Source organism: Ambystoma mexicanum, chromosome 8 (genome assembly GCF_040938575.1).
Source record: "Ambystoma mexicanum isolate Mex_15411 chromosome 8, UKY_AmexF1_1, whole genome shotgun sequence".
NCBI lineage: Eukaryota > Metazoa > Chordata > Amphibia > Caudata > Ambystomatidae > Ambystoma > Ambystoma mexicanum.
The window spans coordinates 470,523,414-470,535,793 of NC_090929.1; the positions used below are offsets into that span (position 1 = coordinate 470,523,414).

Genomic DNA, 12,380 nt, shown 5'->3' on the forward strand with positions numbered 1-12,380 from the left:
CGCCACCAGCCACTCCCAATATATAGAATCAAATGCCTTTATGGCGTCTAGGGACAACAGTGCATAACATTCCTTGCTTGTATCGGTTTGAGCTATTATGTGCTAGAGCCTGTGCAGATTCATGGTCGTGTTACGACCAGTCACGAAACCATTCTCGTCCGAGTGTACAATGTCTCCAATTACTCTGGATAGTCTTTTGGCTAGGATTGTTGTGAGTATTTTTAAGTTGTAATTCAGCATAGCAAGGGGGCGGTAAGAGTCGCACATGTCTGCGGGTTTATTAGGCTTAAGCATTGGGACCACCAGAGTTTCCCTCATGCTCTCGGGTAGGATTGCCTTTTCATAGGATTCTAAAAAGACTTTGTGTAGTAGCGGTGCTAGGGAAGATTCATTCGCCTTGTAAAATTCTGGGGGCCGCCCATCGCTGCCCGGGGCTTTACATGTCGCCAGGGATCTAATTGTATCGGTTATGTCCTCTGTTGGGATATCCATATCTAAGGTTTCAGATTGTGTGGGAGATAGTTTGGGCAGGTCAATATCATCGAGGGTATCCAGTATTCGGTCTTGGGGGACTCGGTCTGTGTGAGAGTATAATTGCATGTAGAAACTCGCTAAAGTATCATTAACTCCCTGTTGGGTGTTATGAGTTTCATCAAATTCATCCCGCAATGTAGTGGTTATGTATCTGGGGTGTTCTTTCTTACATAGCCAAGCCAATAACCGGCCAGGCTTGTCTGCTTCTGCGTGTGATCTGTTTGTTCTAGTGATAGTCAAATTTAGCTAATCTGCTCCATGCTTCAGCGCAATTCTCTCTAAGTGTTCCAAGTTCTTCTTCCCTCTTCGGGGTGTCTATGGGGGTCGCTTCCAGTCTCAGAATTTCCTGTTCTTTCCCGTCTAATTCGCTGAGTAACAGTAGCTGTAAATTTAAACCCATCAAGTTTGCCATGTCAACCCTCCCATTCCTTGTCTTCTTATCGACATTTGGAGACTTACCAACTTTCATCTCGTAGGATGTATGAACCAAAGAAAAGAACCAGCAACTGCCCCCAGCAGTTGTTCCAAACTCAACGCTCGGGGCTCCCGAGCCTCCGGGGCCTCTCCAGGCCTTTTGGTACGGGTGGTGTGTAGGCATTCGGCCTGCACTGTGTTGGGTGGAGTGGGTCGTTGACGCTCTCGCACACGGGCCTTCGCGATCCTGCCCAATTAAAACTTCTGATCGTTACAGCGTTGATTCAGGCTCCGCAGACAATGTCATAGTTGCATAGTGACGTGGTCCTTTTCCTGAACAGTTTCAGTTGTTCCTTTAGCGCTTGATTCCTTTTTCAAGTTCCTCTGTATCGTCGGCGAGGTTGTTGTGCTCGAGCCACATATTTGCCGCCGCTGGAGTCTCAAGGAAGATTGCCTTCCCTTTGTACAGTATTTTAAGCCTAGCTGGGTATAGTAACATATTTCAGGCAGAGTTTCAGCAGTCTGGCCTTTATTGGTATAAAGGAGTTCCGTGCTCGTTGCACCGTGGGGGTGTAATCCGGGTATATGACTATTGCCGAATCATTCTTCTTGATCACTCCGCCTTCTCTTGAGAACCGCAATATTACCTCCCTGTCCCGGAAGTTCAAAATTTTAGCCATTATTGGGCGTGTATATGAACCTGGTGGCGGCCTTTTCTGGAGAGACCTGTGGGCACGTTCTACAGAGAACCCCTGGGTAAGTTTTCCTGCTCCAATTTCCTGTAGCAGCATTTCAATGAACTCAGTTGGGTTCAGGCCATCCATGTATTCCGGGATTCCGATAATCCGAACATTGTTGCGGCGTGCACGTCCTCTGAGCGAGCTTCTAGCCTAGCTACTGTTGATTCTAGTTCCTGGACTTTTGCCTTCAACTCACGTGTGTCCTCACCAGTTTCTTGCTGGGAAGCTTCGGTTTTGGTCACCCTTTCCGTCAGGTTGCGGGCGTCTAGCCTCATTAGCTGTATGTCTGACCTAATTTCACCCATCTTGTCTTCCATAGATGTTGGGTTGGTGTCTCCGTCGGGGGAGTGGCTTCCCGCGACGGTTGTCGTTTTGGCATGGTCGTCGTGAAGGCATCCATCGTAGCTCTAGATCTGTTCTTTGGGGGCGATATAGCCCGATTTGGGAGCTCCAGCTTTATCCACTGCACTATAAGCTTTGGCTTGTGACCAGAGTTAGCGCCGAAAGGTCCGCTGCGGATGGCCCTCATTCGGGTGTTATATGGTCACAGAGTGGAGTCGTAGTGCTGTTCCAGTCTCCACCTCATCGGGCTTTATAATCCGTCTGCTGCCTCCAGCATTCAGGCACATGTGCCTGTGTGCCACGATCTAATTCGGAGTGGGAGCCCAACCCTCAGGCCTGCTGTGATTATCCCGTTCTAATTAACTGCCAGAAACACCTGGCGGTCCCGTCTGGTTAGTATCGTTTCCCACCCTAGTGAGTTCTATAGAGGCCGGCACTGAAGGGTAGTATCCAATTTAGTAAGGGGTAACCACTCACCGCGGCCCGGATCGCAGCAGGCCTCCGGGTGGTCCTGTGGTGATGTGTGGTGCTGGGTCAAGCTAGGTTACTCCGGCCTCAGTCACCTAATTCAGTGATTTACGTAGCTTTTCCCATAGCCTCCAGAGTATCAGACCTGAGGTGACGTCCTGTGGATCACATGTATTTTGGGTGCTTTATGGTGTAAAGGATCCTGCCTCCGTTTTCTGGCAGCCTGATGCGTTACTTATGGGACTGTTCTTACTGCATCTCAGTCCTTTCCTTCAATCGGGTACACTTCACATCTTCACCCAGCAGGTGTGTGGATCACGCCGTGGGGAGGCTGCTGTTGTCCGAGCTTACGGTCTCCAGGCCCGGCAATCCTCCAGTCAGGCGCCGCCGTTCCAGCTCGCCGCGCAGCAGGAGCGGGCCTCGGCCGGTCCCCTCAATCCCAACTTTTATGCACCGCAGGGACTCCCCGTCACCTCCCGTGCTCGTCCTCCAACAGGGGTCTCCCTCTGCGTTTAGTGCGCCGCGTATGCGACAAGGTCCCAGAGCTGTGTTGTGCCTCACTCGTGTCGGCGTTAGTCGTGCTCTGCTTCAACTTCACTCAGAGGAGCCTGGGACCGTTGCCTCGTCCAGTATGTTTGCCGGCGCTCACTGCCTCCCCGCTATTGCGGCACTCAATCCACCTCCGCACTGGAAGCCGCCATCTTGGGTCTCACAGGGGTGTCTATACAGGCGCTCCGTTCACTGCATTGCAGGTACCGATTTCGCCCAGCAACACGGTCGAGCGCAGCAAAAGGGTTCTGCTGTTGCTTTTGATGCTTTTTATGCCAGCTCTCTCAGTTCAGACGCCGTATTATCGTCCGTTACAGGATCATGGGCAAGACCGCGACAGGTTGCGGACTTCACCGCATGCGTCCAGGCCACGCCCCCCCATGGATCCAATCCTTTAACAGGACTGTCTTTTCAACCACAGCCTCTGCAGACCCCATCCCCATTACTTGTGGAGTGCCCCAGATTCTCCTACCACTTACTGGGGATTATGAAAAGGATTTGGCCTTGGTGAATAGCGTGTATCTCATCATCCAGGCATGGATGGCTACACATGGACTATGCCTGAATGATGACAAGACGGAGATTATCATCTTGGGCACCTCCTCCACTCTTAAAAAACTAGGACCTAGATATCCATCCTTCAACATAGACAACCTTATCGCTACTGCCAACAAGGTGAAAACCTTGGGTGTCTATTTGGATTCGACCTTCACCATCAATAAACAGGTCAATACGATGGCATCCTCCACCGCATATACCTGCAAATTAATTAGAGCAGGTAAACCTTACCTTTCCAACAACAGTTGCATTACCTTGGCAAGAGCGCTTGTTCTGTCGAAGTTGGATTACTGTAATGCTCTCTACATTGGAGCCTACAAGGTAACCATTAAAAGAATCCAGCTCCTCCAGAATAACGCCTTGAGAGGAGCTCTTGGTATTTCCAGGAGAGCGCACATATCTTAAATTAGTAAACTAAATAACTGGCTCTCTACTTACAAAATAATCCAGTTAAAAGTCACCTCACTCACATTCAAATGTCTCAACAATGCAGCACCCTGTTATCGCGCAGACAGATTCACTAAAACTATCCCCATTAGACATACTAGATCATCCAGTACTAACAGTCTCTTAGTTCCAAGATTCAAACTTTCTAGAGTGGGGGCGGGGGGGGAGGGACATAGTTTCATGGTTAAAGCAGCTTTACTTTGGAATTCACTACCCCCGCCTCTGCGAGTGGATCAAACATACCCGACATTCCGTTAGAACTTTATAACATGGCTCAAAGATTCAGACAAGTAATGCCTGCCTTGACCCTCTTGACGGACGAACCACTCCGACTTATGAACCATCCTGTATTATATGTACATTATCACTTCTACTGAGTAGCTAAGTTGTATACTATATGATTCTATGATACTATAATATTGATGTGTAACCAACCTGTATATAAGTACACTATCTTGTCTATTGCGTAGATAAGAGGTAAACTGTATGTTATGTCACTTTAATATTGATGTGTAACTTATCGGTAAACTGGATGTTATGATGATGTTGTGTAACTAAGATGTAAGTTTTCTTCTGCAATGCGCCCTGACACCTATGGGTCTGGAGCGCAATACAAGTAATAAACAAACAATCATGGGCTAGGGACCTTGGTCTAGATATAACCCACCAGCGCTTGAAGCGGATGTGCGCCTGTACACCAGAGGTATTGTTCAACTCCCGCTTTAAAATGATCCAATTCAAAGTCTTACATAGATATCACTACACACCAATTCGATTACACTGGATGTAACCGGACCACTCTCCCAGATGCCCCAGGTGTAGATCTAAGATGCAACCTATATCCACATGATCTGGACTGGTCCCCATCTCACTCAATTCTGGTCCGAGATTTGCTCCACACTCTCCACTATCCTGGATCACAAATTTACCCCATCTCCACTGAAATGCCTCTCATGATTTCCCTGGCCTCCACCGCGACTCTCGAAAACTTGCTGGGTTGTGTATGCTACTTGCAGTACGACGTCTCCGGTTGTGTTGGAGCCGTCCCAGAGTACCCACACATGAACAGTGGCTAGCTGCCGTAACCTGGGCCTCCAATACAGAAGAGGCATGGGGACACAACTCCCGTTAATTTCTAGACCCAGAGATGTGTGGCCACAATTCCGCTCCTACCTTGCCTCCATCTCAGCTGAGGCAGACACCCCTTCATCTATACCATCCAGTCTGGATTGATCTCCTACCTGAACAATGGTACCGAAGGCTACATCTACTATACATGTGACTGATCTTCGCTATGTTACTCCTTTGCTCCTACTGCTATTGTTATGTGCCCACTGTACATGCTATTATTGTAATTAGTGATTGTTATTCACCGCTTGCCCTATGTTGCTGTGTGAAGTAAAATAAATAAATGTTAAATAAAAAAATAATTAAAAAATATTTTAAAAAAGAACCAACGTTAGGCACCAGCTGGCGTGTGAATACTTCTAAACTCGTTTAACCCGTCATGAATCACCTTGTTTGGGTGGTTTCCTGAATAACACTTTGATTGGGTTTTAGGAAGTTGCTTGTCAGCAACGTACGTTTAGGAAAGTGATAGGCATTCTTTGAGGTGTGAAGAAAAAGTGGCAGAAAAGGCCAGCAGGATACAGCGCATAGAACGGTAACTTATGTGGCTGTGATAGGGCTGCGGCTGAGAGCTTGAGTAGGAGCCTGCCAAATTCCCACTGGAAATTGGAATTAGAGAAAGAAAGGGTTTGCTCTCAAACTGCGCACACACATAGAATAATAAGCAATTGCAAATTAAATGAGTGGTTTTAATCAGAATTGGTGCAGCCTGACACGTGTTTCGAGCTTCCCGCTCTTCTACTGAGGCTTAATCTTGGCTAGTGTGTATTTTGAATACAAAGGTAGAAGTTGAGTAATCTGACAAAGTTAGGCGTGGGCTCCCATTATTTTGCAGTTGCACGAATGAATTTTCAGTAAATTATTATCTTGCAGTACTTTCACTGCTATGTGGGGAACTCTCCAGTTCCCCACATAGCAGTGAAAGTACTGCAAGATAATAATTTACTGAAAATTCATTCGTGCAACTGCAAAATAATGGGAGCCCACGCCTAACTTTGTCAGATTACTCAACTTCTACCTTTGTATTCAAAATACACACTAGCCAAGATTAAGCCTCAGTAGAAGAGCGGGAAGCTCGAAACACGTGTCAGGCTGCACCAATTCTGATTAAAACCACTCATTTAATTTGCAATTGCTTATTATTCTATGTGTGTGCGCAGTTTGAGAGCAAACCCTTTCTTTCTCTAATTCTTTGAGGTGGGCAACAACATATACACAGTTAAATCTGAGGGGTACAACAGTCTTGTCTACATACTGTTGCAATTAGATGTTTGGGTTGTCAAGATTTCTCCTACTAACTCCACGTACAGACTAAAAAATGACTGGCAAGAGGATGGCACCTGGGGTACTTTGGATATGACAGAATGGCTTTCGGACCATCAGTTTCTATCCGTACTGCCTGGTAGCTTTCTGCAACAAAACTTGCTGCAAGGGTGATTGACTTTAAACAAAAAAAGCCCTGCTAGCCTCAAACAGTGATCTACAAGGACTGTGCAGTTTTTATTCAGTATTGTATACAAGCAGTCAACTAATTGAAACATTCCGAAAGTGCAAGGAAAAGGAAATTACTAACTTGGGAGATTAAGTGATACGCCTTGGAGATCCCAATGTAGTTATGGAAGGGAAAAAGGATTATAATCCAGGACTCTTTGCTCTGTAGCCAGACACTGAAAACGAAACCCTATTTCACAGCACTCGTAACGTTACACAGGTAATTTTGTTACAAAATTAAAAAATGACAGATTTCAAGTTCAACAAAACAGTCACAGCATTTTAAATTAAATGATGTATACATTTATTTTAAGAAGAGTACTTTGATGAAGGGATATCCACAACCACTTACTTTTCAAATATGACCATAAGCTTTCGCCGATTCCTCATTGGCTCAGAGTCCTCTTCAAAATGCTCCATCTCCTTTCCCAAGAAGACCTCCTGGTGGAAGTCCTTGTTTAAGTGCCCGTCCATCTCCATCTTTACACCATTCAGGTGATCCGGTGGCAGGATCTCATTCTCGTCCTTGTTGTCCACAGGCTTTAGCTTCAGGGCAGAGTTGTTTGCTGGCCTGGCGTAGACGTCCATCAACAGGAACACGAAGAGAAGAGACAGGTAGAGGGAGCCCAGGCTGCAGAGGAAGGCCTGCCGAGACATCATTTTTGATCTGCAGGAGGCAAAGATAACGTGTTGCAGTGGAGAGCTTGTCAGAGAATTTCAGTGATCTACAATGAAAGCCATAACAACATTTGTTATGTTCGGTTATAGGGATTTATACGTCTGCTGCCGCCATCTGCATGGTCTCTAGTTGCTCTTAAGCATAGTTCACACTTTTATACTTTAACTGCATACTAGCGAGTACGCATTTTGCACCCTGTACCAGGTTACAAAACCAAAAATGCAGTTCACTTGATAAAAGACACACACAAAATTAGATCAGAGTAAATATGTCCAGGAGGAAGTTTTTTTTTTTTTTTATAAAGACAGTTAAAATAAAGCACTTCCTAAATCTGGATAATTAAAGCTCAAAATTCTGTTCTGCATCCTCCGAGAACATCCACAGAATTGTAATTTCTAAGCTGGTGGACAGCCTTGTAGGTTAAAGTCAAATGATTGGTGAAGGGCAATGCCCATAAAACTGTAAACACAGTGGTGTCAGTAGCATCTATCAAAAAAGATCTATCATCTCAATGTATAGCATACATCCAATCACTATCTAGCATTGCAGATGTTATTTTGTGTTTGGTGTAAATCCGTCCAGCAGTTTAAACATTTGACAAAGAAGAATGGATGCCCCTCCATACCAAAAATCTTTTACACATCTCCCATAGTGCATTGTTCAAAGTGGTGGCAGTGAATTTTTAAAAGCAAAGTTACAGCTCCATCTTTGTTTTTCACGAGAATTTGCTTTTTGAACGCAAAGGAAAAATTGGAAACCATGTATGTTATTTTTATCATCAAAAGTAATTGTAAAGGAGGGAAAATTGGCAGGCAGCGGTGCAGTTCAGGAAGGAGGCAAAACTGCAGTTGTAATAACGTGTTCGTCTGTAACAGTCAGTGCTCATGACGGAGGCTGTGCCTCATTTAACAAGCCCCTTCACATCAAAATGCCACAAAATCTCAGTTTTATATGAATGAGTAAACTACGCATGCAGAGTAGGAATTATCCGGACTTTTGAAATTCTTTTCAGGTATTTCATTTAAAACATATTACCCTATTACCCTGTTAGTAATCCGTTAAGAGTGCATAAATCTCCACCATCCCTCCCTGACGTCACCCGCCCCCTCCTTTATCACTCGTAAAACCTCAACAACAAAACTTAAATAAAATGGAAAGCATCAAGTGCTGTTGCACATTATTTGATGTCCAAAGTAATTAAAATAGTTTATTGTGCAATATACATGATGCCATTGTGCTGGTACATGACAGTTAAGATTAAGACATGGCGTGTCAGAAAATAACGTATTTTAATAGCTCTTTAACCCTTCCATGTAAAATTCTGAAAATATTTCCCAGAAAAATTGAGGTAGCCGCCTCTGCATGGACAACTTCACAGGTTAAAAAACATGTCACTTTGATCATGTTTTGAACAGCTTTTAACATGAGGTTTTACTCCAGGAGAAAGAAAAGAATGAACAAAAAATATTTACAGTCCAAATATCTCGAAATTGGCACCTTGAATTTTTGTAATTGTTGGCATGCACCTAGATCAGGAATTGGTGCACCGAATTTTCTTTTGAAAATAACCTTGGCCAATTTTGACATATGAACGATTTAAGATGTATCTATATATAAAAATGCACATGCGCAATGGCAGTCATATTTTCCATTAAAAAAGAAAAAACAAAAAAAAAAACGAAACACAAAACACGTCATTACTTCGATACTGCAGTTAAGGTGCATATTGCAGCTTTGATACCAACTGTGGAATCCAACCTGGTCTGTCCTCTTATCATACTGCTAGCTCTCTGGCCTGCTTAGCACCAAGAGTGCCCAAGCAGTGTCCGTGTCTAAGCATAGTTTCACTGGGAACAGCATAAATACAAAATGTACATCTTTCATATGAACTGAACAAAGAGGCGTATGAGTTTCAGTTTGTACATTATACAATTTACATCTCCTGAAAACTCATAACACCCTTACGCCACTCCCAAGACAGACAGACAACTCCCTGCCCCTCTACCATCATGTCTCTGTGCCAAAAGCTGTCGGAGAACATTCTGTAACATTTAGACCTACGAAAAAAGGTCCACCTTCCTTCACGCTACCCTCAGACCTCAACAAAAAGGCATCTACAGAAAATAGTTGCAGGGAAGTATTATGGCTTCCACAGCACTGTGTACGTCAGTTTTTCAACATTTTCATTTTACCCACCTTAGGCAGTTTGTTGTGCAATGGCAGAACATGGCAAGCTTGTGGGCCAACGACCAGTGAGCAGAGCTTCAGGGCCAAGAGGCACATTGGGGAGATGGTAGTTCTTTGGGTATATGCGCAGAAGAAGTGTGATGGACCATCAGGGTTTCAGAGACAAGAGTGTGCAGAGAACAGAAATACAGTGCAAACGATAGAACAGGGACAGTCGGTGGTAAGCTTTGTATACTCTGCCATAGCGTGAGGAGCTTAGGCTCCATGAACTGAACCAAAGGCATTTTTTTTTTTTTACAATAAGCGACCTGAAGATGGACCATGCACAGGTTTCAAAATTGCTGGGAGCTATTGAGCTCCTTGCTTCTACTCTAGCAGAGCTCGGTTAGATTGAGACCGTCAGCTACCAGGAGCTACTTTTGGCTTGATTGGCTTGATTATTTGAGAATTGTAATAAAGAAGATATCTAATACATATTTAAAAGACAACGGATCATGCATAAGGGGCAAAAAGTTAAAGTAGCATCTCCTGGTAGCTCCTGGTTCCCTCACAGTAGCTCTTCCCTACAGGGTCATGCCCGACACTCAAAAACTCCTCTGAGTGCATGAGCGTCAACTTTAGAGGCACAGGCGTTATACTCATTCATGCGCCACGTTTTACAGAGTAATGGCACAGAATGTCCGTTAGTAACAGCACTTGCTGGAATTGTATACCAGAAAGGAGACAATTAAATTTAATCAGTCTCCAACGCATTTTCTTTGCGTTATTGTGTTGTTGAATTTACACCAATTACAGTTCTTGTCTTATGGAAGCGTGAGAAAATGCATGTGTGAATGTTGGTTGGATACAATGCCTCCCGCGAGATCAATTATAGATCCTGCGAGGGAAGGGGTAGAATACTAGAATCATAACTAATCAATAGACTGTTTTGTCCCCCATGTATGAATGTACACCGGTAACTTGAATACGTTACCATTTGATTCCATATTGTATGAAATAAATCGCACAAAAGAATATCGAGTTGTATTCCACATGTTATTCTAAAGACTATGTACTATACCAAATAATTGAACTCAAAAGCAGGGGCCCCTATTTTGTGTTGCGACACTCAAAAGCTGGCTTTAGCTCCATCAAATCTGAAATCCGCACCCGGTCACGTTTGTCTTTATATATTTCATAAACTCTTTCCATGAATTTCACAACATATTTGAGCTCTCGGCTCCATTTCACGTCTTTGCTCTTAGACATCAGTAAGCATAGAATTATATTATACGTGGCATACTCGCTTTCTTCAAGTGGTAATGGAGTAGAGTTTGCAGGGCTGTTAAATACTACCAACTCATCAGCTCCACACAGCCCACAGCTCACATTGGTGAAATGAGTCTCATGGAGAGGCCATGCACCTATAGCTCCTGTACGGTGGTTTTCACTTCCTTCTTCTCCATTCCTTTTCTCCCAGTGGGGCCCCTCGCATATTTCAATTTGTTTTTTTTTTCCTTGGCTCTGTCCCTTCGAACAGTTGGCTTGGCAGTCTCGGATTACAGATCTAGAATTTACAGTGGGGTGCCTATAGAGGGCTACCTGGAAATTCTGGCTTTTACGCTTAAGGAGCTTTCCGAGCACATCGCACAACCATGGTTGCACTAATTCCAGTACTTCTTCCAAGGTAAAAGAAAGCGACAAAACTGGAAAATGCTTGTTACCAAAAATGTCCTCCTCGCCCCACCCCCCTCTACATCAACATTCTATCTAATTCACTGCCTAGTACACACTCGCCCTTAAACAATCACACTCCCTTCTGCCACAACCCCATTGTATCTTCTCAATGCTAGTTCTGTGTGTCCCTACCATATTCCTACTTCTACACGCACCCAGTTTTTGCATCACAACGTCCTCTTGCTTTTCATGCATAGCACCATCTAAACTCATGCTTCATTTCAAACCCCAACGGTACAGACAGTAGCCACTCATTTGGCCTCACAGTACCGCACAACCCCCACACATAGCTTCTGGCTGTAGAATTTTTGCTTAGGTTAGTGGGATGGTTTCTTAACCTCGCATGATGAAAGCAAGGTGTCCGAATACAGTCTATCTGAAATGCAGTTACACGTATCAATGCACTACTAAATGGTCACTCAGTGCTACAAGGTAGTACCCAAAGCAATTTAACGCTTTTCAAATAAATGTGAATGATTGAAATCATAATGCATCTCTTTACAAACACATTTTCTGATTTATGTGCAGCTTTTAACTTTTTCCTGTCGCTCGCCCACCTCCTGCAGACGTTTGCTGAAACTTTCCTCAGACCTAGACGATCTATATGGATTACCTAGCTTGCGAATTACTGTAGCCTTTTTAAAAAAAAAAAATAAAAAAAAAAAACTTTAAATAAACCTTTGTAGATATTATTACTGCAGTTCAGGTGTAACGTGGTTATTATCCGAGAAGTTCCATTTAGTGGTTAGATGGTAGGAGGTGAATGATCTTTTAGACCATGTCTAATTGGAAACACATGCTTTTTGCAACTGCATTTCCTTTCGGCGACAGCTAAATTCTTTGTTTTCTGTATTGGTTTTGTCCGTCAGTTGTGGCATATGAGTGAATGGTGAAGCTTAATCTCAACAATGGATGAGCTTTGTTTTGGAGCACAAATGGAGTTCCGTTTCCATTGTCAAATAAACACGATGCAGGCACTTCACGAGGTTTGTTGGGCTCACACGCAGAAGTGATTCTTAAGGGGAGGAGCATCTGCAGAAATATGGAAATGAGACTAGTCTAGTTTGATTGCCTGGCTCCTAAAACAAACATTTTTGAAAGATTGGTTCAGATTAATTGGCTGGGGA

The 12,380-nt window shown here is 44.0% G+C and overlaps 1 protein-coding gene across 3 annotated transcripts in view; it reads right to left on the reverse strand.

Moving 5' to 3' along the window:
• Nucleotides 1–12,380, reverse strand: part of SDF4 (stromal cell derived factor 4) — a 365,664-nt gene that overhangs the window by 316,171 nt on the left and 37,113 nt on the right. For 2 of the 3 annotated variants that reach the window (XM_069610089.1, XM_069610091.1), the window contains one exon: nt 7,024–7,396. In XM_069610089.1, the coding sequence (XP_069466190.1) occupies nt 7,024–7,331 (308 nt within the window). In that variant the 5' untranslated portion in view covers nt 7,332–7,396. The remainder of the gene's footprint in view (nt 1–7,023; nt 7,397–12,380) is intronic. The other variant, XM_069610090.1, reaches the window with a different exon arrangement.